Source organism: Rattus norvegicus, chromosome 7 (assembly GCF_036323735.1).
Source record: "Rattus norvegicus strain BN/NHsdMcwi chromosome 7, GRCr8, whole genome shotgun sequence".
In the NCBI taxonomy this organism is placed as follows: domain Eukaryota; kingdom Metazoa; phylum Chordata; class Mammalia; order Rodentia; family Muridae; genus Rattus; species Rattus norvegicus.
Window position 1 is genome coordinate 42,316,749 of NC_086025.1, and position 24,029 is coordinate 42,340,777.

Sequence of the window (24,029 nt, forward strand, 5' to 3'; positions counted from 1 at the left end):
GGTTTGGGAGGGGAACACCCACAAGGAAGGGGAGGGGGGAGGGTGATGTCTGTCCGGAAACCGGGAAAGGGAATAACACTTGAAATGTATATAAGAAATACTCAAGATAATAAAAAAAAAAAAAAAGATTGTCTGTACCAGTTTTAAATAACTGTAGAGAAAAAGATGCTTCAGAATTCTTTTTTTGTTTGTTTGTTTTCTTAATAGGAAAGGATGCAGGTATTATATATGATGGCCCAGCATTATACCCTTGAGCTACTACATATATATCTCTTGGTTTTTGGAACAACATCACTATGTAGCTTAGGCTGGCCTTAAAGTTGTTACGAACCCCTAATTGGCCTTCAGTCCTTTTTTTAAATTTTAATTTTGGTACATGTTTATTTGTCAAGACAACGAACCTTCAAAGTCATATTTAGTCATCTTCAACTAGTATAATTAGGTGCTATTTGATACATGCATGGCTGGTAAGGACTGCAAGACAATATATGTATAGTTTTAATCCTGGTTACAGCAAAGACATAAATGAAATGTCTACTTGGCTATGCAAAATAATGTTATAGACAGAAACCTGTATCTAGTCAGCAAGGGAAACAAAGGAATGTAGTAGAGACTGCTGTTGATCCCCTAATCATGTATAATTTTTACCTTTCTCCTGGCCACATGCCTAACATTTAGATGCCATATCCCTTAGTGTCTATTGTGGCTAGGTTTGTCTATCGTCTTGGTTGGCCTTGTAGCAGTAAAACGGAACCTGACTCAGATTACTTCTGAAGCTAATGATAGTTGGCTTTGACTCACAATATAGGAGATACAAGTTCATAACCTGGTGGCTCTATTGCCTTGCATTTCTGGGAAGGATGATATGTGGCAGAAGCTGGTGCTAGTGCACGTACTACCAACCAGGGTAACCCAAGAATCTTCCATAATAGCTCTACTTGGGAGTTCTTTATTTATTTTTAACATATAGTCTCCCTGTGTAGCTAAGGCTACCCGAGTGCTGAGATTACAGGATGTTACAGGATGTGCCTTCATCATTACCATCCATATTCTTCAAGGCATTCATCATTTCCCAATATGATAAGACTGGGAACCAAGCTTTCACTTATGAACTTTCGAGGATACTCATCCAAACCATAGCAGCCATGAGTTATGGTGTTCACTGTTTTTATTTGGGTTTTATGGCTGTGATGAGACACCAGATCTATGGCCACTCTCATGAAGCAAATCATTTAACCTGAGTTGGCTTAAAGTTCAGAGGTTCAGCTCGTTATTATTGTGGTAGGAAGCAAGACAGCATGCAAGCAGTTGTCGTGCTGTAGAGGTAGCTAAGCTGGACCCATAAACAGCAGGAAGACAGAGTGAGCCACTAAGCCTGGCTTGAGCTTCTGAAACTTCAAAGCCACCCCATTCCCAGCAACATACTTCATTCAACAAGGTCACATCCACTCCAACAAGGTGACACCTTCAATAACACCATTCCCTATGACTCTATAGGGGCCGTTTTCATTCACCAAGTTTGAAATTATAATTCACCAAGAAAGCATGAATTGGGTGTTTAGAATGAATTGACATTTTAAACTTGCACGAAGAAAACCTTTATCCGATAGGATAAGTCAAGGCTACAGTTGGCCTTGTTCATGTTGAAGGCACTAGTGAACAAGTACAGAAATACCCAAGAGAAGACAGAGCACTTAGGCTCCACTGTCATCTCCAGTTAATATAATAGCAAGTAGTGGGGTGTGGCCTCTGTACAGGTGGAAACACTGTAGAAGAGTAAGACAGAGACCATGAAAAGAGTTGGTGAGTTAGGTACCCCAGGAGAAAGGAACTGCCTCTAATTTGAAAAGAAGCATACTGATTTCCATTTCTGTATGTTGCGCAACATGCTATGTACATGCATATGCTAACCTGTCACTCTGAATGTGCATATAAGCTGCCATGAGCATCACACCAAAGTGATACGCCATGTACTTTCATTTTTATTAACTGAATACCATGTATTTTTCAGTGAAAGCTTAAAAACTATGAAGGATTCTCACACAGTTGCTCAATGACTTAAATGGAATTCATAGGGAAACAGATTTTTAAAAAGTCAAAAGGAATTATAATTTTAAACTGAAAATTAAAAACAAAATCTGCTGGATATGTCTTCTTTAACATTTCTCCAATGTTGAAATGAAAAAGGAAAGACATTTTGAAAATAAACGAATGATACAGAGAAATAGTGGGAGTCAGGAAAGACAATCCTCCTAGAAGAGAAATGTGGAACATATACACAGGAATAGCCAAGCTGTCCCAGAAGCAGCCAAAGATGCAATGTGAAATAAGAAGCAAATATTTTTGTTCTTCAGATTGATAATAAAAGATGGACATTATTCATATACAGTAATCTTTCTGGTGGGATTATGAATCGTCTAAATATCTTTTTAAAGTAAATTGGTAACATAGCAACTATTCGGATGAAAAATGTTCACCAATGCCTTACCAATCACACATTTAATATTTTATCTTAGAAGAAAACTTGTAGAAAATATATTATCAGAAGCTTTTTGCAGCACTGTGAAATCAAGAAAAAAAAACAAAAAAAGTTAAATAAACGTTCATTGCTATTAAAAAATATTGACAAAATGTTAGCAATACCTCAGTTGTCCCACTGTCCTCTAAACTGTCTTTGGTTCTGTTCCATTAGCTTAAAAGGCTTGTGTAAATGTTATCTGTGCATAGGGGAAGTTAAATAAAGCAAATTGGTTTTAGGACAGGTCAGGGTGGGTACTGGTATGTGATTAGTGACTAGTAAACAACCTAGAAACTTAAGTTGAACATGGAGATGTGCTCTGAATCCTCCCTAATATTAGGGATGTGGCCAAATTTAGTCACTGACGTCTGAATAGCAGAAAAGCAAGTTGAACTTGACTGTTATTGTCTTGGGGTATCTGCCTTGTATTTGAGATATTTGATTCAATAGCTGGACTATTAGATTAGGCAAACTTAATGTGGTTGAAAGTTGTGGACAAGAGTTAGCTCCTCAAACATCTCTGTGCGGCATGCAAGGCAATGAACCTTAGAAGGAAGAGACAACTTGTGTGATCTCGGGATCATTCTAAGGACCAGCAAAGGTGGTGGCAGCTGGGAGGGAGCTAAGGGAGGGGTGTGGGGAGGGGAAGCTCTAAGACACGGAGATAGAATGCTTCGAAGATCTGAAGGAACTGAGGCTGCTTCTAGTTTCAGTGCCCACTTGGATTACAGTAAGGAGCTGCTGGCGAACAAGATCAAGTGTAGAGGTTGACTCTGTGAAATGCTTGCACTAAGTCAGCTGTGGGATTTTAAATGCAAAGCAGTAGAATCGGTGCTTTCAATATTAAATTACAGCAAATGGGTTTTCTCTCTAAAGGGTATGAACGTGACAGTCGTACCAGGATACGATGTTAGAAATAAGGTCCTTTACAAGTATATTTCATTGAGTTTCTCTAAGTGTAATTGACTTCTTTCTTTTCTCCTTCAGCTAGCACATGGATTTAAGCACTATCTCTGTAATACAAACTACACCTAGGAAAGTAGGACTAGATATAATTTTACTTTTTTAATTCTTCTGAATATTAGATATCTTAATATCACACTTGAAACAAGCAGCCCACAGTAACAATCTTCTGGAACATTAAGATTGTTCAGCACCTTTCTGGCTTCATTATTAATATAGCATGCTGTGAAAATGAAGACAGAAAAAAAATGCTGAGTGGAGAGGGAAAGATGCTATTTCTCACTATTTCTATCACAATTCAAACTGGGGGCCCTGTCAACTGTGTGCATTGGATCTTGAAAATATGGAGTATGAAGAGATCATAGACAGACCTTTCCAAACCTAAAATAAGATAAAAGTAGGCCAGTTTGGTTACTCTTTCTCAGCCCCCAACTCCAGCAGGCTCCCCCTGTTAATCCACAAGCCAGGCCTTCCAGAGAGCCAGGTAGGCTGCCTGCAAACCTTCTCTCTCTGCCCAAACCCCAGCTTCAAGCCCCCAACTCTCATATCCAGCTCTGTAGCAGGACAACCAGGTCAGGCAGTTCAGCCCAACTCTTGAGGATTTCACAGATCTTCTGCCTTTTAACTTTTCTCCTCCCACTTGTTGCTTTGTCCCAGACCCCAAGCTCAGCAAGCAACCCGTACTTACTCACTCTTCCCAGGGCAACAAGTAGGCTAAAGATGTACCCATACCTGTCCTGATGCTCCTGAGACATGCCCCACCCCCCAGTCTCATCTTCGAGATTGTTCCTTTGAGATGATTCTGAAAGTGAGCACTTACATTACCTTTCAGAAACTATCTTTATTATCCATCTTTTATTTCTATGGATTTTCAGAATTATCCTTTGATAAAGACTACTAGTGGCCAATTGACTGATGAGCAAATCAAAACACAAGGGACTTTAAATACGAGTCCCTAAGTCACATAGCAAGGAGTTAAATCAGAACTGGGTGGTAGCCAGAGTCAAGCAAAAAGCCATGGTCCTCAAGCTTAACTATACATCAAAATCACTCAGGAACTTCCCAAAACTTGAATTCAGGACTTCTGAGTGTGAAAAATTAAACTCAAGTGTTTGGTTCCAACTTAGATCTTGGCAAATTGCAGACATCCCCAGGCGATTCTAATGTACATTAGGTAGAGAGCAATTATGTCATATAAATTTAAAAGTTCTTTTTCATTTCCTTACATACAGCATTTGTTCTCAAGATCACTAATAGGGTTTGGATTTGAAAATCAACAGTGGCTAGCAGGACTTTACTGTTGCCAATTCTGCCCATGGTAAAAACATTATCAGCATTGATTGTGGGGAAGAAATTATAGATAAGTTCAAACACAGAGTCCCAGGGTGGATCTAGCATCTTGGCTTTATTTAGTCAACGTCAAAGCCCCACTTTCTTGTCAATTTTAATTGGGTAGTACATTCTCCATATTATTTCTAGAAATCATTGAGGAATTCTATGAGAGATCTTATAGGAATTTTGCAAAACGAAGCACAAAAGAGATGGTTAACTGCTAAAATTCTAGTGGGAGGCTACAAAATGGTGCTTGTCCCTCACACCTGATTACCCTACAGGAAGATGCAATGTGTCACACCTGTAATCTCAGAACTCCTACTGTAAGGTGGGGTCTGGAGAGAGGAACGTCAACTCTAGCGTCTGTGGGCCAGCTAGCTGCAGGAAACAAGAAGGGAGAGTCTTCCTCAACATGGAAGAAAGCAAGAACTGATGGTTGAAAACTGCCCTCTCGGCTCCCTACCCACACCATGTGTGTACTCAGGCTCTCACATGCATGTCACATACACATGTGTTAAAATTAATTAATAAGATCATTTAAAATGCCAATTTCTGTCCAACATAGTTTTACAAGTCTGATTTTTTTAAAAAAGGAAAAATATAATGCTAAAAGAAAAAAGAAGTCCCAAAGAGAAACTTGGGAAATGAAATGATCTGTAAAGCTATGGAGAGGAACAGCAACTTAAATTAAAAAAGAAAACAAAACAAAATAAAAATATCTTTGCTGTCTCTTCAGGGGCAAAAAGATCTATTAGAAAAAGGTTAGGCAGATAAAAGAGAAAGCTTGGTAAACACGATCTATAGAGAGAAGTAAGAACAAACGTATTTTCTCTAAGGTAGGGTTAGCAAGATGCCATCATATTCTGGGACTTTTCTCCCTGCATCTTTCTTTAAGTTTCTTCCACCAAAGCAACTCACAGAAAAACTCCTAGTATATGTAAATTGGGCAGGGGATTAAAACATAGCTTATTTTCAAACAACTGCTGATTCAATGGCTCTATTAGGGAGAAAGCAAGTATGGAGCCCTCATGTTTCATCCCCAGTGCCTAAGAAACTTGGCAGGATGTATTCTAGTATTTAGGGGGTAGATACAGGAGGACTAGACATTCCTTAGGTCCATAGAGAATATGAGGACATCCTGGGTTAGGCTCTGTTTCTAAAAGAAAAGAAGAAACAGAAAAAAGGAAAAGAAACAGTAAGAAAGAAAGAAAGAAAGAAAGAAAGAAAGAAAGAAAGAAAGAAAGAAAGAGAGAAAGAGAGAGAGAAAAGGAAGGAAGTAAGGAAGGAAGGAAAAAAGGAAGAAAGGAAAAAGGAAGGAAAAAGGAAGAAAGGAAAAAGGAAGGAAGGAAGGGAAAAGGAAGGAAGGAAGGAAGGAAGGAAGGAAGGAAGAAAGGAAGGAAGGAAGGAAGGAAGGCAGGCAGGCAGGCAACAAATGATAGAGCCACAGCTCAGTGCAGGTCCTGGTTGCCACTGCAGTCCCCAACACCACATATAATCAGGCACTGGAGTGGGCATGTAGTCCTAGCTCTCTGCAAGTAGAGAAGGAAGGATGTTTGTTTGTTTTGTTTGTTTGTTTCAGATTTGATGTCAGCTTGGTCTTTGCAGTAAGTTCCAAAACTCACTATGATTAGTAAACTAAAATCAAGACCTCACCATCAGCCCCCTCCACATAGGAGATGCAAATAAGACCCTGGTCCCTGACATCCTACCTAACAGATGCACTAACTGGTAAGCCACACAATGGGCTAAGGCTAGCTTACACCAAGCATTCTCATAGAAGGCAAGAAGCTACTTTAATGTCTATAGTACCTTCTTCCCTCCTAACTTATCCCTTCTTTCTTCCCTTCCTCTCCCCCTCCTTCCTTCTTTAACCTTAAATCATAACCTAGGCTGGCCTTGAATTCACAAAAGGCCAAGGTAAGATAGTGCATGATCTTTTTATTTCAGCCCCCCCCCCACCCCCAGGTGCTCTGACATAGGTGTGAAACACCTCAAAAAGCTCCTACAGAGTACAGGATTTTCTCTCCTTCCGACTTTCAGGAAGACACTGATGTTCAGGGCTATCAACTGGGATTTAGGTCCCTGGCCTACTTTCCTTCTCAGTCCCAGTCCTATGGCTCCTCTTATTTTTGTCACTTCCTCCTCATCTGGAGTTGTTCCCTTATTGTGGCTACAAATTTCAAAATAGGTCATGCATTGACATCTACAAAGGGAAATTAACTACAATTTCTAGACTTTTCCCTCTCTCATAAAGCTGACTAATAAGTATTAAAAGAGTGACTCATTTTCCTATCCTAATTTTCACATAGATAAAGGGCACATGCGCATACGCGCGCGCACACACACACACACACAGACACACACACACACACACACACACACACACACACACAATTACTGCTCTGGACTGTTTCTGTGGTGTTTTTAAGAGTAAAGAAATCTTGTAGAAGGTAAATTGTCTACTGAACTGCAGAGATGTTCTTTTGAGGTGAATTGTTTTTCTTTTTAATAAACACTTTACAATTTAAACAATTTAAAGTCATATGAGAATAACAAAAAACAACCTTTGTTGTAAGAAACCGTTTCTTTTCAAGAGTGGTATGAGGCCTCTAAAGCATGTGTTCCCCAGACCATGCTTTTGGAGATAATAATATAAAAAGCATATTCTGCTATGCCTTCATAGTCCTACAGATGACACCTAAAGATTTCTGAGCTTTCTGTTAGATTTGTTATGGTTTCTGCTATGGGCTGAGTTTTAGAAATGGGATCTGTGAACATCAAACAGGAGACCAAACCACATGAACAAAGGACGATTCATTTTAAATAACCTGGCTTTGGTGGCATGGTCCCCTAATTCCAGCACTCGAGAGGCAGAGGCAAGAGGATCACACTTTAGGCTATGCAGAGAGATCCTTGGGGTGGGACACTTACAGTAAGCCGTGACTCCACAGTCAATTTACCATGGCAGCTACTGATGGTGAAAGACAGAGAAAAGCCGAAGACTCAGTAGAAATGTATCATGGATAAGGAGAGAGAACCTCAAGTTCCAACATTCAGCGAGAGTCAAAAATCAGCTCGTTTTTGAGATCCTCTTAACAATCACTTGAATTTCCCTTGGAGTACACTGTGAAGTTCCTCATCTCAGTGTGTTCTTGGCAGTCGTTTTTGCTATATTGTGGCTTAATTTCCAGCTCTGTAAAGGATCACCACGATGGAGCTGAGCATACCAGACTGTGGTTGGTTTCTACTTTCCAGGTCAGGTTTTATTGAGGGACAAGAAGATGTGCATGGCATATTCACAACATTACAACAACTGCACTCCACTGCATAAAACGTCTACACTATGAAACAGAGGGAACAGAACACACTGTAGAAATTATCCTACTGTAGTGGTTTATATATGCTTGGCCTATGGAGTGGCACTATTTAGGAGGTGTGGCCTTGTTGGGAGTTGGTGTGACTATAATGGAGGAAGTGTGATACTGTGGGTGTGGGCTTTAAGACCCTTTTCCTAGCTGTGTGAAGGCCAGTCTTCTTCTAGCAGCCTTCAGATGTAGATGTAAAACTTTCAGCTCCTCCAGCACCATGTCTGCCTGGATGCTCTCATGGTGCCTCCTTGATGATACTGGACTGAACCTTTGAATCTGTAAGCCAGCCCCAATTAAATGTTGTCCTTGTAAGAGTTGCCTTGGTCATGGTGTCTGTTCACAGCGGTAAAACCGTAATAAGACACTATGAATGCTTCTGCATTGATAACAAATGACCTACAGGATTCCCAGTCTATCTTGGGAAATGCAGTAGAGAGAAACAGGCCTCTGCCATCACGAGGTCTTGACTAAGAAGAGGTGCATCCTACAAAGATACAAGGACTCCAGATGGTCATGGTGATGTGCAGCATGAAAACAGAAGGGATCTGAAGAATGCAAAGACTGACTGATATGAGGTACTGTTTGAACAAACACTGAACACAACGCCTGGGCAAGCCAACTGACCTCTGCATGGAAGAAGGGGTGAGTTTCAAAGTCTAGAGAAGCAGTTCTCAACCTGTAAGCCATGAGCCTTTTGTGGGCCAAAAGACCCTTTTATGGGGTTCCATATCAGATAAAAATGATTAAATGAAAGTGACATTATTTAAGCAAACAATCGTAAAACCAAACAGGGAAAATGTACCTTGCAGGTTAAGAGTTCTGTTTACAGCGAAGAAGAAGTTCCTGCTTCTCCTATGTTTATTTGACCCATCTGTACCAGATGTGCTTGATCACATGTGGGCAGGAGGTACACAGGCAAGAAAGAGGTCAGGATATATGCTTGCCCCAGATTGGACCAGATTGCTCTTCTTGTGGGGTTGCCTTTAAAAGCTTCTGCAAGGTGTAATGCACAACCATTTCCCAGGGAACTCAGGGAGGAACGTGGCCACAGCCCATCTGGCCTGTATTTAATTAAAGTTTGTTTCCAATTTGAGTTTAAATAGTGGTAGTGGTCTTATTCTCTATTAATTAATATAATATATATATCATATATATTATATTATAATGTAATATAATATAATTAATGCTATTTATAGTTTAATAGATATATAATGGATGTATAACAGCTAATAGTCTCTAGGAAGACAATGCTATACGCTATACATTCAGACAGGAAAAACATTCATGTGGGATGCCATGCTGTAAGTGGACTGCTTTCACAATGACATCATTTATAAACAATGCAGTACAGTCTTAAGTATTTCATAAACTAGATGTCATTTGTGTATATGAAAAAAGTAAAGACTGACTTTTTGACGTATAATATATCCAGAGCGAGGTATGCCTATTCCTAGAAGTATCTAAAAGTTAATCTGTACAGATGTCAAGGTTCACAACACTTTATGTACTACTACTGTGTCAAAATATTTAGTTCAAAACAGCTCTGATGCATTTGATCCCTGGCCAGGCCCACTGAACGGGGAAGAGAAAACCAAAATAGGTTTTGACAGCTTGAAGTGATGAATTGCTCTTTGATGGTCAAACTTCAGTGATGGAGTGTGTTATAATGCTTGGCATTTATTTGGCTTACACTCTTGACCCTGGCTTGTTCTGAAGCCATCAGTCACATATGCTCGTCTGGCAGAGTTCTGGAACTTTTATCGACTGTCACATTTTTAAGCACATCTTAAGTGATCAGCATACATTTGAAGAGTACATTTCCCTTGAAAGCCGAGATGAAAATTCAGACCAAATTTTAAAAGAATTAAGTGGGATGACATCTTCCTGCTCTAAGTACTGAGTACTTAAGTAATTACCGTACGGTGAGGCTCAAGCTGCTGAATGTGGTGGAGGTGTTTATAAAGTGGGAACTCGCGGTAGATAGCATGAAGATGTCAGACAGCTTAATTCTTTTCATCTGAGTGAAAGCATGCAGTGTCAATTCTGACTCAGTGGAATTTTTAGACTCTTGTGACAAATTAAACTTCATTGTAATGATTTAAAAACCTATAACCAGTTCAGCATGTTCTAGTGGTGGAATGACGGCTCAGTGGTAGAGCATTTATCTAGAAAATACTAAGTTCTGGTTTCAATCTTCAACACTGTTAAAAAAAAAAAAGGCACAGCAATGATATAACCCTGGCACATCGGTTGATGTTGTTCTTCATAAACCAAAATTTAAAAAGGTAAATGCATACCACTCTATATGCATTTAAGGGATGTTTAGATTATTGTGTATTTAAATATCTTATTCTATATATGAAATCATAAAAGTTTAACAAATAAATTTATTCTAAAATGTATCTCTTGGTTTATCATAATAACCGTATGGCCGAAATATGATATCATAGAGTCAAATCATTCTATCACACTACCAAAATAACAAGCATACATACAGAGGAGAAGATAAAAACAACAAAAAACAAATTCAGTAACGATCTTTCCAAAGAACTAGCTGGTTAAGAATCCCTTTTACAGAGTACTTGCCCTTTCAAACACTATCCCAACATTAAATTAAACCATTCAGTTAACTTCAGATTTTTCTGACAGTTTAGCAAGGAAAAGGAAATAAATTCTTTCTAAGGATTCTTGTGAGAAGCACATTTCCTGTGATTGCATGAGTCATTCTAAGGGAAAATAAGCAATATGTTTCAAGCAGTTCAAAATAACTTGACTGCTAGATCTCTTGATGTCCCTGCTCTTTGAAGATGCAATACAGGAGGTTGAGTTCTTGCATTTTTATGTAGCATACAAGTTGCCAATGATTTCAGTGTTTCCACATATAAATCTGAAAAAAATAATTGTTATTAAAAAAAACAATTAAATGCCAAGCCTTTGGACAGTGGCAGATATGCATGTTTTACATATAGGAGTGCAACTGTCTCATTATATCTGCCAGGTCTCTCTTAGAAACTGACATATAGGAGACACAATGGTAGACACGACTCTCTGCCTTACAATCTGTGTGCCCTTTCATTTTCCAGTGCTAGACTGAGCAGGACCCAGGGACCACGAGCTGTGGGGCACAGTTAGGGTTTCATCTTGAACCGTCCTACAGAAGGATCACACTCTGAGAACTTAGTCCCCAGCTGTGGCCAATACTGAAAAATGATTGGGCCACAAAGGTGCTAACTCCACATGTGATGAGTTCGTGGTAGATAGGCAAGGGAATGGGCCTTGTTAGAAGTGAGTTGTTGGGGTGATATCATTGGTTGTCTCTTTCTCTTCTTCCTGGCTACAGTGAGAGGTGCAGCTTTCCTCCTCCAGCTCTTGCAGCTATGATGATAAGCTTTACTACCCCAGGCCTGCCGCAAGGGAGCCAGCCAACTCTAGACTATGGCCTCTTTAAAGGGAATCCCAGTCAATACTGCTACATTCAAATGACTTTTCTCAGGCAGTGGTCACAAGCTGTCTAACAGAGTTGGATACAGGAACATGCTAAAGGCAGTGTAAATTAACCTCGAGAATCCACCCCTTGGTTCCTTTGCACCCCCACCAAATGGTTACTATACAATTATTGTCAAAACTTGCGTCATCATATTTAAACAAGTATTAGTTCACTATTTCTTTGATTTGGGTTTTGTAAGAGTTGTTGAGCAGAGTGCACAAACTGAAGCTGTATTGTCTAGAATTTCAGGCTGGCTTTTCCTGTAGGACTCCCCAATAGCCTGTGCTGGCCAGGAACTCACTATGATTATACAGCTCAAACTGCCTTCAACTCCAGTTGTATACTACATCCCATGACTGAGAACTTCAATATTAATCTTTGATCGGTACAGAGGTTAGGACTTTTTGTTTGTTTGTTTGTTTGTTTGTTTGTTTGAAATAGAAGCTCACCGTATAACTCTGTCTTGTCTGGAAGTCAAGCTTCCTCTGCCTCTGCTTCCCTAGGCGTTAGGCTTGTGCCTAATATCTGGTTTGAAATTTATTAATGAAAAAAGAAAACACTGGTAATTTTCTGTTGTCCAACATACTCACATTTTCTTCTACGTAATGATTCATAATGTACATGGAAACATAGATCTATAATTGTGGGGTTAAACAACTTTTCCTTCTGTGGTTTTGAATTGGGGGTGGGGCTATAAAGAGGAGATGGCCTTGAAGTCACGATTTGCCTGCCTCAGCATCTTGAGTGAGGAGATACTAGCCCTGTGCCCTCCAGCTCAGCTTGCAATGCTTGTTTAGGTGAATGTTCCCCTCTTTTTCATCCTTTGGTGTTCATGGTTTAGACGAGCTCAGATGTAATGATAACACGTTTAAAGCAATGATATGGTGTTGCACGGGGGAGGATTATAATCCATCATCTGTTCTTCATAAGCGTTCCCTAGATATAGGAAATGTTTGGGAGTTATGGTGCCAATTAGCATACTGGAAAATAAAATGATAATGTCCTATTATGCGATGAAGGAAGCACTCAGCAGACGCATATGTTTCTTGTAAAGATTTCCTGGACTGATTAAAGAGTACAGTCCTGTTTGGGTAGCAAAACAATTCTTTCCTCAAGACCCAAGGAATTTGCCATTCCCAAGGCTAGCTTAAGAAAACGACACAAAGAAACGAGAGAGTCACCCAGGGAAGGACAACTCAATATAGGTGAGAAATTAGAAATTCTAAGTATACATCTCTCTTCCCATAAGAAAGACGATAAAATACAATAGACTTGTTTCTCAAGTTTGTTGCCTCAGGAGACTGAGCCATATAAATTCATTTAAAAATGCTTTGGTCCTTTACTAAGTGTGTATTAATACCTTTCACATATATTTTTATTATTTCTCGTGTCATGTAAAAATTATCCATCAATATAAGGAAGTGTCACTGATTATTAGGGAGTCTGTACTACTGTAATTTTGATTTTTTTTAACAGTTTGATACATGTGATTAAAATAAAGAGCTCTGGAGAAGGGCAGAAAAAAACACAAAAGAAAAGAAAAGGTACAGGCAATTTTAATAGATGAAACTTAAACAAACAATTGAATATTGTTAAAAGAGAGAAAGAACCCTTTCCTTTGAAAACATAGTGTTAAAGGTAATAAATACATAAAATAATTTTCCTCAAAGGAAAATTAGTATCTGGTAAGGATTCAGATGCTCGTTTTTAGATGTCTTATCAGGTTTCACATTAAACTAACGAAATGAAAAACAAGCTAGAACAAGAAAAGATTTCATAAAGACAGTCCATCTATCTCTTACATGCTTACATGGGGAGGGCAGAGTAACTTAAACTGATGAAGAGAAGAATTCTTGTTTTATATCTATGGCTCCTAGAACTTGCTAAGGTCAGTTACAACACAACTGCAAAAGCAATGTTCACCGTCGCCCCTATGTGATTTAAGCAATTAATGTTTTACAGTTATGGATTATCGAGAGCGGCTCATACCTGTCATCTAAGTCATCTTTTCAAAATTGCTCCTCTTCTAAAATTCCACATTACTAAACTCAGCAAGTTATTTTCGAATGAAAGCAATTTAGCGATCAGGAGACCATTTCAAATTCTTTCTTGTCACAGGATCGTTAATGATACCACATTTGCTCTTTTTAACTTGCCATTTATACTGCAAGGCGGAAATGCACACATGTGGTAAAGCTGCATTCCTAGGAGCTATTTCAGGAAAGATCACCTATGAAAGTGACACACTCACAAACTGGAGATGAAACCCCATAGGAATAATGATAATATCAAACACAGATATTCAACCACAAAGAAGCTGAATTCCCTATAGTTTTAACTTTGTGATATCAACAATTCACAGGTTCCTGACCACGTTTTTCTTTTCTTGTGTGCATATGCATGTGTGTGTGTGTGTGTGTGTGTGTGTGTGTGTGTGTGTGTGTGTGTATGATGTTTGGTCTAAGTATTTGTACGTATCAATGTGTGAGTGTGTGCACATTTGTGTGAATATGGAATTCAGTGTGCAGGTTTGAGCATCTTGCCTCATTGGACCTCCATCTTTATGTTTTGAGTCAGGATCTCTCCCAGGACCTAGGGGTCATGGGTTCAGCTAGATCTGAGTGACTAGTGAGCTTCAGTGATTTGTCATTTCTATGTCCCTACTTCACAAACTCTGGAGCACTGGTACATACCACCATAAGCCGACTGTGTTCTGGGGAATTGAACTCAGATCTTAGTGCCAGTGGTGTAGGACATTAATTAACTAAGCCATCACCCTAGCTCCTTACTACAGCTTTTCTTCACAGCAGTCATTTTCTGAATCGATGTCAAAGGAAATAACAGTTGTATACAGGTCAAGGATAAACAGTTTGCAGCAAATACTATTTTAACCCTTCCTTTAAAAAAGTACGTCTCCTTTCTCTTCCAGATTTATCAAAACTGTTACTGCCAGGCACTTACCCAACTCAAGTAAGAAAAGACAAATATTCAACTCTGAGAATTATCGAAGTAGCAGGGACTTTAACGGCTTAGTCTGGGAAAACAGTCACTCAGGATGATGAAGACTGTCTTGGACCAAACATCCCTCAGGTTCCTCTAAGCAACCTTTGGACTAAGTCTTATCCTTCTCTGTTATCTTTCGTCTGCTCACTCCAGTAGATATATCCACATGGTAGGAATCCATACAGGAAGACAGCCCTTACATCTGATCGCCGTCAGTATCTGATTACATTTCCTGTCCTTCTTTTAGGTACCTGATCATCTGAACTGCTTTCAGCAATAATCCCATGCAAGTCAGACTCAGGAATTCTCTGGCCTTGAAGTTATATAGTGATCCCACTCCCACAGCTACTGTAGGAGAAGAAAGCTATCTTTCCCTGTTAGCTATCTTAACTCACTGGTAGGGATACAGTGATACTAGTATACTAGTATCACTATACTAGTAGGATGATAGGAAACTAGTAGGCAAGACAAGGTAAATTAACCAGAAAATCCACGTACATTGATTTGGCTCAATCTTTATGTGACAATTATAGCTTCAGTGTTTCTAATGGTAGATTTGATGGATCATGAAAAGTGGAAAATAAGACAGGAAAGGCGGGGCTACCCCAAATACAACAGTACGTGGTAGGGGAAGCATTGCAAGGCCTCTTTGTCCAGATTCTCCCCAATATCGCTTCCTCTTTGGAGACTGCGCTGCTCACTCTCCTCAGATACGGAAGGTTCCTCTCAAATTAAAATCAGATAAACTCAAGGAGGTGTCAAGAAGTTCCCTTCTGCACACCCCATTTCTCATATTCCTTCATTATAATGTATTCAGTATGACAAACTACTTTATGTTGGGAAATTACTTCTGGGATCACACTGTAAGAAATCCTTGAATGACTTGGTTAAACTTGAGTTGAGTCTGCTCTCTCTCAGCTACATCACAATAGTCTGGACACTTGTCACAACAGTCTTAAAGAAAGACTTGCTTCTATGCCATGTGGAAAACAGGTCCACTTTCCGAAAGTTTGTTAAACTACGAAGTCAGCCTTAGCGTTCACCAGTGGATCTCTGGATAAAGAGAACATGGCCTAGATATACAATGGCATGCATATTACTCAGTCACGGTAAACAAAATTATGTTTGCAGACAAAACTGGATAGAACTAAGGATCATCATGTTAAGTTAAATAAGCCATCTTATAAAGACAGTATCACACGTTGCTCTCCTAGACAGAATCTAGACTGAATGACAGAAGTCATGAGAGTACAAGTCAGTTTATTTGTGAAGAGGAAAAGATTGGCTAGGAGGGGCCAGAGGTAAACGAGTGTAATACTATGGTCAAAGTATATTGGGTATGTGCCTGAAAAATATCAACCATTATTCCCTGCAATTAGTAAATGCTCACAATAGTCTTCCTTTACATTTTATAATACATGCTTTTTCTTTATCAAGGACATAGGGAAGAATAGAAATGAAATTAACAATCTATGCATTTTCTTGACTTTGCTGAACCTGCTGGTTTTTGGGGGAAGTCTAATTTTTCTAGATTAGGGCTCATGTTACTGAGAGAGAGTGATGAAATACTCAGAACTACGGAGGGAACTGTTGCTATAAAATTACAAGGGGGAATAAAGACTTACTACAGCTATTTGTTCCTGTTTTAGTGTGCATTTTTGGGGAACGGCTCTCTGTGCTCAATCAAGGATCCAAAGTATAAATACTTATAATGGCATCACAAGGAGAGGAGGCAGCGTGGAGATGACTGAGGGGGACTGTGGAGAATGTGAAGACCCTCTGCAGATGGTAGACATAATCCTCCCTCATACTCCCAGGTGGGAACACTGGCCAGTGTGGTTAGGACATTTGGATTTTCAAAGAAACCAAGAATAGAGTTTCTCAGAGGAGAAGGGACTGGATGTAATTTTAGTGTGTGGTCCCATGACTCACACAGTTACAGCAACAACTCCATACTGAGGGTACCACCTCAAAGAAATGGCAATAAAAATAAACATGCTTAGAGAATATAATTAAATGAAATCCCCCCCAAGGTTTGATGTTGCTTAAACTAGAATACTCAAGTTGATTTTCTTTATAGCCGAGAGCTACTTAAGCTTCTACTTACCTCTTACCTCCACTGAAGAGTCTTTTCTGTTGTGGAACTAACAATAGACACACACACACACACACACACACACACACACACACACAAACACACACACGTACATATTTTCAAATTGTGTTCAAAATAGTTTGCATATGGATTGTGAAAGACAACAATACCTCCTGAACCGTAAAGTTAGCTTAGGTCACCAGAGTGGGCTACAAATTGCCCACACCAACAGCAAACAAATGAACTTCACTTACCCCCAGTGTCTTCTAATTATGTGACTTGGAAAAATCAGATAAACAAGAAAAAAGCTGTAGCCACTTCAGAGGTACATTTTTGTTCTGGTTTATCTAACGTTTGCAAAATAGCATACAACAAAAAGAAACTAAAATGTAAGCAGAGAGAAATGAATTCACCAGAAGCTAGACTTTGTAACTTGTTGAATAAAAGAATAGCAGAGCAAAATTTAGAAAAGAGATCTTCAGAGAGAACTGTCTCCATGGAAATATAGATGGAGGGATATGAAAATTGTTTGAGGCACAGCTACAGCTCTCCGAGAGAAGAGCTTTGATCCTGATCCTGCTGGAGTTACTTAAGAATTAGTTATTTGACTTCTAAAATGTATAACCATTCAAACACAATGAAAGGTATTTATGAATAGTACAGGATAAAAATTGGATGACTATCTTTGAGAAGTGAATGTGAGCCTATCAAAGACCATATTTTATAATATCTTCTGGTCAACTGAATATAACTATGAGGACAATCTAATAATTTCTCTTTTGATTGTAATTTGCATTTTTTACTGTCAGGGACTTAAAACATCATTCATCTCCTAACTATAAAATGTAGACATGATGTTTGAAACTGATAGAAAAGTTGTGATAGTGACAGATTTATGTGCAGTAATGAAATTTTTTTTTACTTACACAACTAACTTGGTGATTTTCAAGCACACACACACACACACACACACACACACACTCACATATATATGTTTTCTGTTGACAATGCTATATCTCAACCATAGTTAGAACACTCACACACACAAATCATATATATGTATACACACACACACACACACACACACACACACACACACACACACTATTCAATGCCTAAAACTCCAGAGATGCAGGATGCACGTTTTTCCTACATCACAGCAACTTTTGGAAAGTTTTGGGAGAAGTCAGACAGTTCCTCCCCCTCTTACGAGCATAGATGTGGTTTAAGTGCTTCCCAAGCAAATTATTATTAACCCTGTCATTTTTCCCCTAACAAAATGGTGATCTCAATAATTTTCTCAAAAAAAAATCCTTATATAGTCAAGTTTGAATCTGTCTAGCTTAACCTAATTTCATGGTCTCTTGTTCTAATTATGGTTGAGAAATAGAATTCCTACCAGAAAAGAACTCTATATGCAGGGTATTTATACTTCTTATGTCAGAACAACCCAAATAATTCCAAATTCTTCCTCCTTGACTTCTAGTGCTGGTGCTTAGTTCTGCCCCACCTACCTCCTCCTATAAGTATTTTTACTGTATAAAGGTATTATAAATTAAAAGTAATATATTATAGAATAGAAACACTATTCAACCAGATGCACTTTGTCATAACAAACTTTTTTTTTGAAGAAAAACGAAATTCCCATATAACTCATTTCGAACTTGTGACATATAACACTGGGAGGCAGGAGGTGTGCTTAAAAACATACCCCAACAGGCAGCTATTATTTTGCACAGCTACTTGAGACCTCTAAGAAATATGGTTTCTTGTGCACCTCAAATCTCTAAGGAACGCATGAGTATTTAATCTCAAATTCAGTTCTTTCTTCCTTAGGATTAGAAGATAGCCAAGCGACTAGTGTATTAATTCACTCATTACCTTTTCCCTTAGTACATAAACTCAGTTTTGTCACCTATGTCACTTCAACACATCACATGCTTTTTCTTTGATCTCCCAGAAAGAAACCAACTGTTTCAGACTTCAATATTTTCGTGATCCCATCTTGTATTTGGACATATTTTCGTATCACATTTAGACATGTGCACTTCTTATAACTATCTTTTTTTTAATAGTTTATAAGTTTAGGTCCTTTCTTTTTTTATCTCTCATACTTTCGTATAGAAAGTCTCATGAGCCTCATGACTACTCTTCATTTTCTTAGTATCTGAAAAACAGTCCACCACATTAGTATGGAAATGGCATCTTAAAGGCCACTGGGGTCATCTTTCTCTCTGCATCAGTGGATATCAGTATTCTTGTTTCCCTTGCCTTTTATAGCAGTGTTTACTGTTCACCCGCTAGGATGTTTAAATCCTATGACTGTCTTTGATGTTTCCACTATCCCACAGTCAGATGTAATTCCCAGGGTTGGAACCTGGCACTCTCCTTTCACACCTTCTCCTATGGAGTACTCTTACTAATTTTTCTGGTATTCTTCTGTGTGGCAGATGGGGAGACGACTCCTACATCTTCATGCTTTACTATATGCTTTCTCTAGAGCACTTCTTGAAAGTAACATCTACCCAGTGGAAGAACTAGAAGGACTGAAGGAACTGAAGGGGATTGGCAACCCCATAGGAAGAACAATACCAACTAATGTGACCACCCAGAACTCCCAGGGACTGAACCACCAACCAAAGAGTACACACGGAGAGGTCCATGGCTCCAGCTGCATATGTAGCAGAGGATAGCCTTGTCTGGCATCAATGGGAGGGAATGCCCTTGGTCCCGTGGAGGCTTGATGCCCCAGCATAGGGGGATGCTAGAGAGGTGAGGCAGGAGGGGGTAAGTTGGTGGAGGAGCACCCCATGGAGGCAAATGGGAGGGGGAAGAAGGGGATGGGATTGGGGGGTTGTGGAGGGGAAACCGAGAAGAATATTGTTTAAAACGTAAATGAATAAAGTGATTAATTAAAAAAGAAAAAGAAATTCAGAATAGGGCTTTGGAGGCAACTCAGCCAGTGTAATGTTTACTAAACAGTCAGGAAGACTTGGCTTTGTTCCTTAACATTCATGTAAAACTTTAAGAATGACTGTGCTCATCTACAGTGACAGAGCTAGTGAGCTGGAGACATTAGGATTCCTGGGCTTGCTGGTCAGCCAGGCTAGCCAGACCAACCGAACTGATGAGTTTCAGGCACAATGGGAGAATGTGTGTCCGAACTACAGTGAAGATCAATAAAGGCAGACACACAAAATCAACTGCTGGCCTCCAGAGCCTCTCATCCACATATACACACCTATGTGTGTACACACAACACAGACAATAGTACACACACCCACACACCCTTATACTCATTCAGAATATGTTAAGTTCAAACCTAAGACTCTGTTCTTGAAATAAACATACAACTCTGATAATCTTATTTTGTCTTATGATATTTCTTTGTTTCTAAGTTACCTGAAGTCAAATTTTCCTACTCACAATTTTCCTATATATATGTATATGTGTATATATATATACATATATACATATATATATATATTTTCTATCTCACTCTGTTTCCACCCTTACTCTTGATTGCCTTACACTTACAATGATCTTTATTTGTTTCTACCATGGCTGGGCCTTCAGTCCTACTTCTCTGAACATAATACACATTTTTATGTCATCCTCAATTACTACTTTCTACTGTTATACTGGTGGTCAAAATCAGAGAGTAGAGGCTTCTGATCTTTAAGGGTGATACCCAATGAATTTCACCTGTTTTTAGATGAATTATCAATTCCATTTTTTCCTGCTGTTTTCCTTGCCTCTCTATGCGACCCCACTGCTCGAATTTGCTTCCTCCTCCTTGCTGAAATCCCCTATACGATTCTCTCATTCCAAGGATCTTTAAGCTTTCCTACTCCAACTCAAAGCCTTTTAAGACCAACCCAGATGAAAGTAAATTTCTCCTTTCCACTTATTTTGCACCTAATTTACATCCTCCCCAAAGCCCTTATTTGATAGCATTATTTACTGTTCCGATATCTGAGGACTGAGAGGCACATTCCTGCCCTTGTCCCCCTTTTTTACATTATGTTGTATAGTTCTCAAGGTCAGAGGTAAATTTTCATAACTGTGAAACTCTATTCCATCAGGCAGAGTCGTATATAATGTTGACACTTGAGTTAGAAATGGCTGCAATGACTATACGCCATCGACAAATCTGCCCTGAAAACCCAGGCACCAGTAATTTTGCCGCCTGGACTCAAGAGCGAATAAGAAGTCAAGTAAAGGGGGTGGAGAGATGGCTCAGCCGTTAAAGGCTAGGCTCACAACCAAAAATATAAGAAGTCAAGTAAAGGTAGGTGACTCTGTACCATGCAAATTCCCTATTCCTCACATTAAATCTTTTATCCTTAAGATAATGCAGACTTTGGCTTCATTCCCAATCAAAGAACAAAGTAGTTTCCTTTAAATGTTCCCTAGCTCTCAGGAGTCAGCAGTTTTTGATGTGCTTAAGTGGATGGGGGAGGTAGACAGAAAAGGATCGTCACAGAGTTAATTCTGCACAAAGCTCAACTTATAACAAGGGAAACTAACAAACGCTATGTTGCTAAGATCCTTTTTCGTATTGCAAAAAAAAAAAATTAGTGGAACAAGAGATCTACTTTTAGAACAATTTCCACACATTATCTGCTAAGAAGGTGGAATCTGGCACGCTATAGCAGACAGACCGATGATGTGTGCTGCGAACGATCAAGACCCTCCAGTTGTGCCCTCCAGTGAGGCCACATATCAGGTGCTGTAGCAGCAGACAAAGCTAATTCTAAAACTCTACAATGCTCCTAACTATCTAGATTGGTTTCATTATTTCAACATTTTATCACTGGAGCTACACTACAAAAGGTCAATCTATTTCACCATAAATTCTGTAGAACAATATGCTTTGGGAGAGAGAAATTGCAGGGTAGGTAAAAATGAATGGAATCAGTACTTTACAAAGAAATAAGTATATCTCAGAAATAAAGATCCTTTAAAAAGAGATTTTATTGTAAATTATGCATACATGTGTATATCAGTGAGAGAGGAGGTTGTGTATATAATAAGCACAGAAGCTCAGTGGCCCTGGAGTCCAGGGAGGCCATCCCAGGCAGTGGAGTTAGAGGTGGATTGCTGAAGTGGCTTCTGGGAAGCCTGGCGAACCCATCCTTAGCCAATGAACCATCTCTCCATTCCCATCAAAACCTCTTAAATATTGGTAATAAGATGTGTCACACAAGTCACCCTCTTTACATTATTATACAGTATGGCCCCACATGAGCACTGTTAGACCTTTAGTTATCCACAAACAGCACCCTGATGACCACAATGGAAATGGTATTCATTTACCCAAAAAGAAGAGAAAGTTTATGACAGGAGTAAGTTTGGCTGACTAGTGTAGATGAGAAAACAAAACAAAACAAAACAAAATGAGAAATGGCTCTATTTAAACAGGCCAGGAGAATTGATATCTGTTAGGTCTCCTCTCTCTTACAAACAAGTAATCAATAATGTCATTTGTTAAATTAACTGCAGCAAAGAACAAAAAGATGCTTTTATGAACAAAGGGAATTAATGAATAGCAAGATGCATGTTGGGTAGGTGCTTCTGTTTACCTCAAATGCAGGATTCCCAATAAACTACAACTGTTGCTCAAAGAGTTCTCCATTTCAGACAAAAAAATACAAGTGACATGGTTTGCAATCCCATCCTTCTGGTCTCTGTGTCACTTTATATACACTAGAGTATCAACTAAGAACCCAAGCAAATTGAAAATTAATTGGGAACAATGCACATCTGTTGATCTGTCAATTAAAACACCATTTACTTTTTGTTAAATGGAAACTTTATAACAAAGTCAATAAAAAAACAATCCTGCCAGTTATGGAAAGGATCGTTTGAATAAATGCATTTTCAAAAGCAAATTGATGGTGAAATATTTTAGGGTCTCTCGGGAAAAGGGTGTTGCATTGGAGATTAAATATTGATTTTATGATTTGGACAGTCATTTTTTTTTAAAACGCAACTTGGTAAGTCAGGCTTGCACTCTGACTCTAAGTATCTTTCTTTTTTCCAGAGGCCAGACAGCTCAGACATTTGTTTTTCCCTATGATGTTATTCTGTGATAAAGACCATCATTTAACCAATCACACAGCAATATTAAATGTGACATTCAGAGGACCTGATTTGCCAAGAAGAAAAGCTCATCTTAATTATCATGTAGTTTACATATGTTTACAACATATTATGTCAATCAACCTCCATGAAAAGAAAGCAGATCCCCCCTCCCTGTTGCCTGCCTTCAATGTGACTGTAGGTGAAACACTTCTTCAAAGTCTTTAAAAACTGCACAAAGGTATCAAACTAGAAAATTTAGGGGTTTCTTTTTCGGTTGGATTCCTAACTTCCGTACTGCTTCATTTTTTCTGCAAACACGCAGCACTGTCTGAGATATTATGTAGCCTTCTCGCTTCAGCCCAGTTTTAAGTTTCTACAGGAAATCTCTCTCTCCTACAGTGCCTACAATAGGACCTGGTACTCACTAGACACACAAAATGAGCAAAGAAACTGATTTTTGCTGATAGTATGCTGGCTCGCCACATAGACAATGTGTATGGCCTCGTGGCGCTTTGCTTCCCCACACCCCTTTAAACTTTGTTAAGCTTTCCTTTTTTCTTTTAAATGACAAAGTGACTCTATAAAGCTGTGTTGTCAGGCGAGGCATTAACTTGGGCACCTTCTGGGCCACGAAAGCAGCTGAGGGGTTGCAATAAACAAATTCTTGCAAAGTACCTAGCAAAGTGAGTGACAGGTGAGTGTACAATAAACTTTAGCTGTCACTGCACTTGCCATTAGGATGGTTTTCTCTGTTGCAAACAGCTTGTCAGTTCCCCAGTCGTCTGCTAACTATGGGAAGCGGTTCAGGACAGCTGTTGCAGAACAGGACGTCCTGGAAAACTGAATTCGTGAAGATAAAGGGAACGGAGTAGACAATGCAGGCAGGTTGGTCCCAAGACCTTTTCTTGTTCTCTCCTGTAAAAGAGTAACTAAGGTAGTCATTCACATCTTTATTTCTGGTGATGGGACTGAGAAAAATTTGAACAACTGGGCCTTGCTGTAGTCCCCTCCATCTGTAACATCTGAACCTGCCTGGTCCCCTTTGTCTACAGCATCTGTGCCTGCCTGGTCCGCTCTGCCTATAACATCCGAACCTGCTTGTTCCCCTCTGTCTATAACATCTGAATCTTGTCTATCCTTTATTACTGCATTGTACACCAATGGCCATGAACAATA

The 24,029-nt window shown here is 39.2% G+C and overlaps 1 protein-coding gene across 4 annotated transcripts in view; it reads right to left on the reverse strand.

Annotated features, from left to right (window-relative positions):
* The window catches only part of Tmtc2 (transmembrane O-mannosyltransferase targeting cadherins 2), a 414,906-nt gene that overhangs the window by 36,003 nt on the left and 354,874 nt on the right, over positions 1-24,029 (reverse strand). Inside the window, exon 12 of one of the 4 annotated variants that reach the window (XM_039078703.2) lies at positions 352-23,768. The exons of 2 other annotated variants lie outside the window; for them this stretch is intronic. In XM_039078703.2, the coding sequence (XP_038934631.1) occupies positions 23,643-23,768 (126 nt within the window). In that variant the 3' untranslated portion in view covers positions 352-23,642. Of the gene's footprint in view, positions 1-351; positions 23,769-24,029 lie in introns of those variants that run through there. One more of the 4 variants, XM_039078706.2, reaches the window with a different exon arrangement.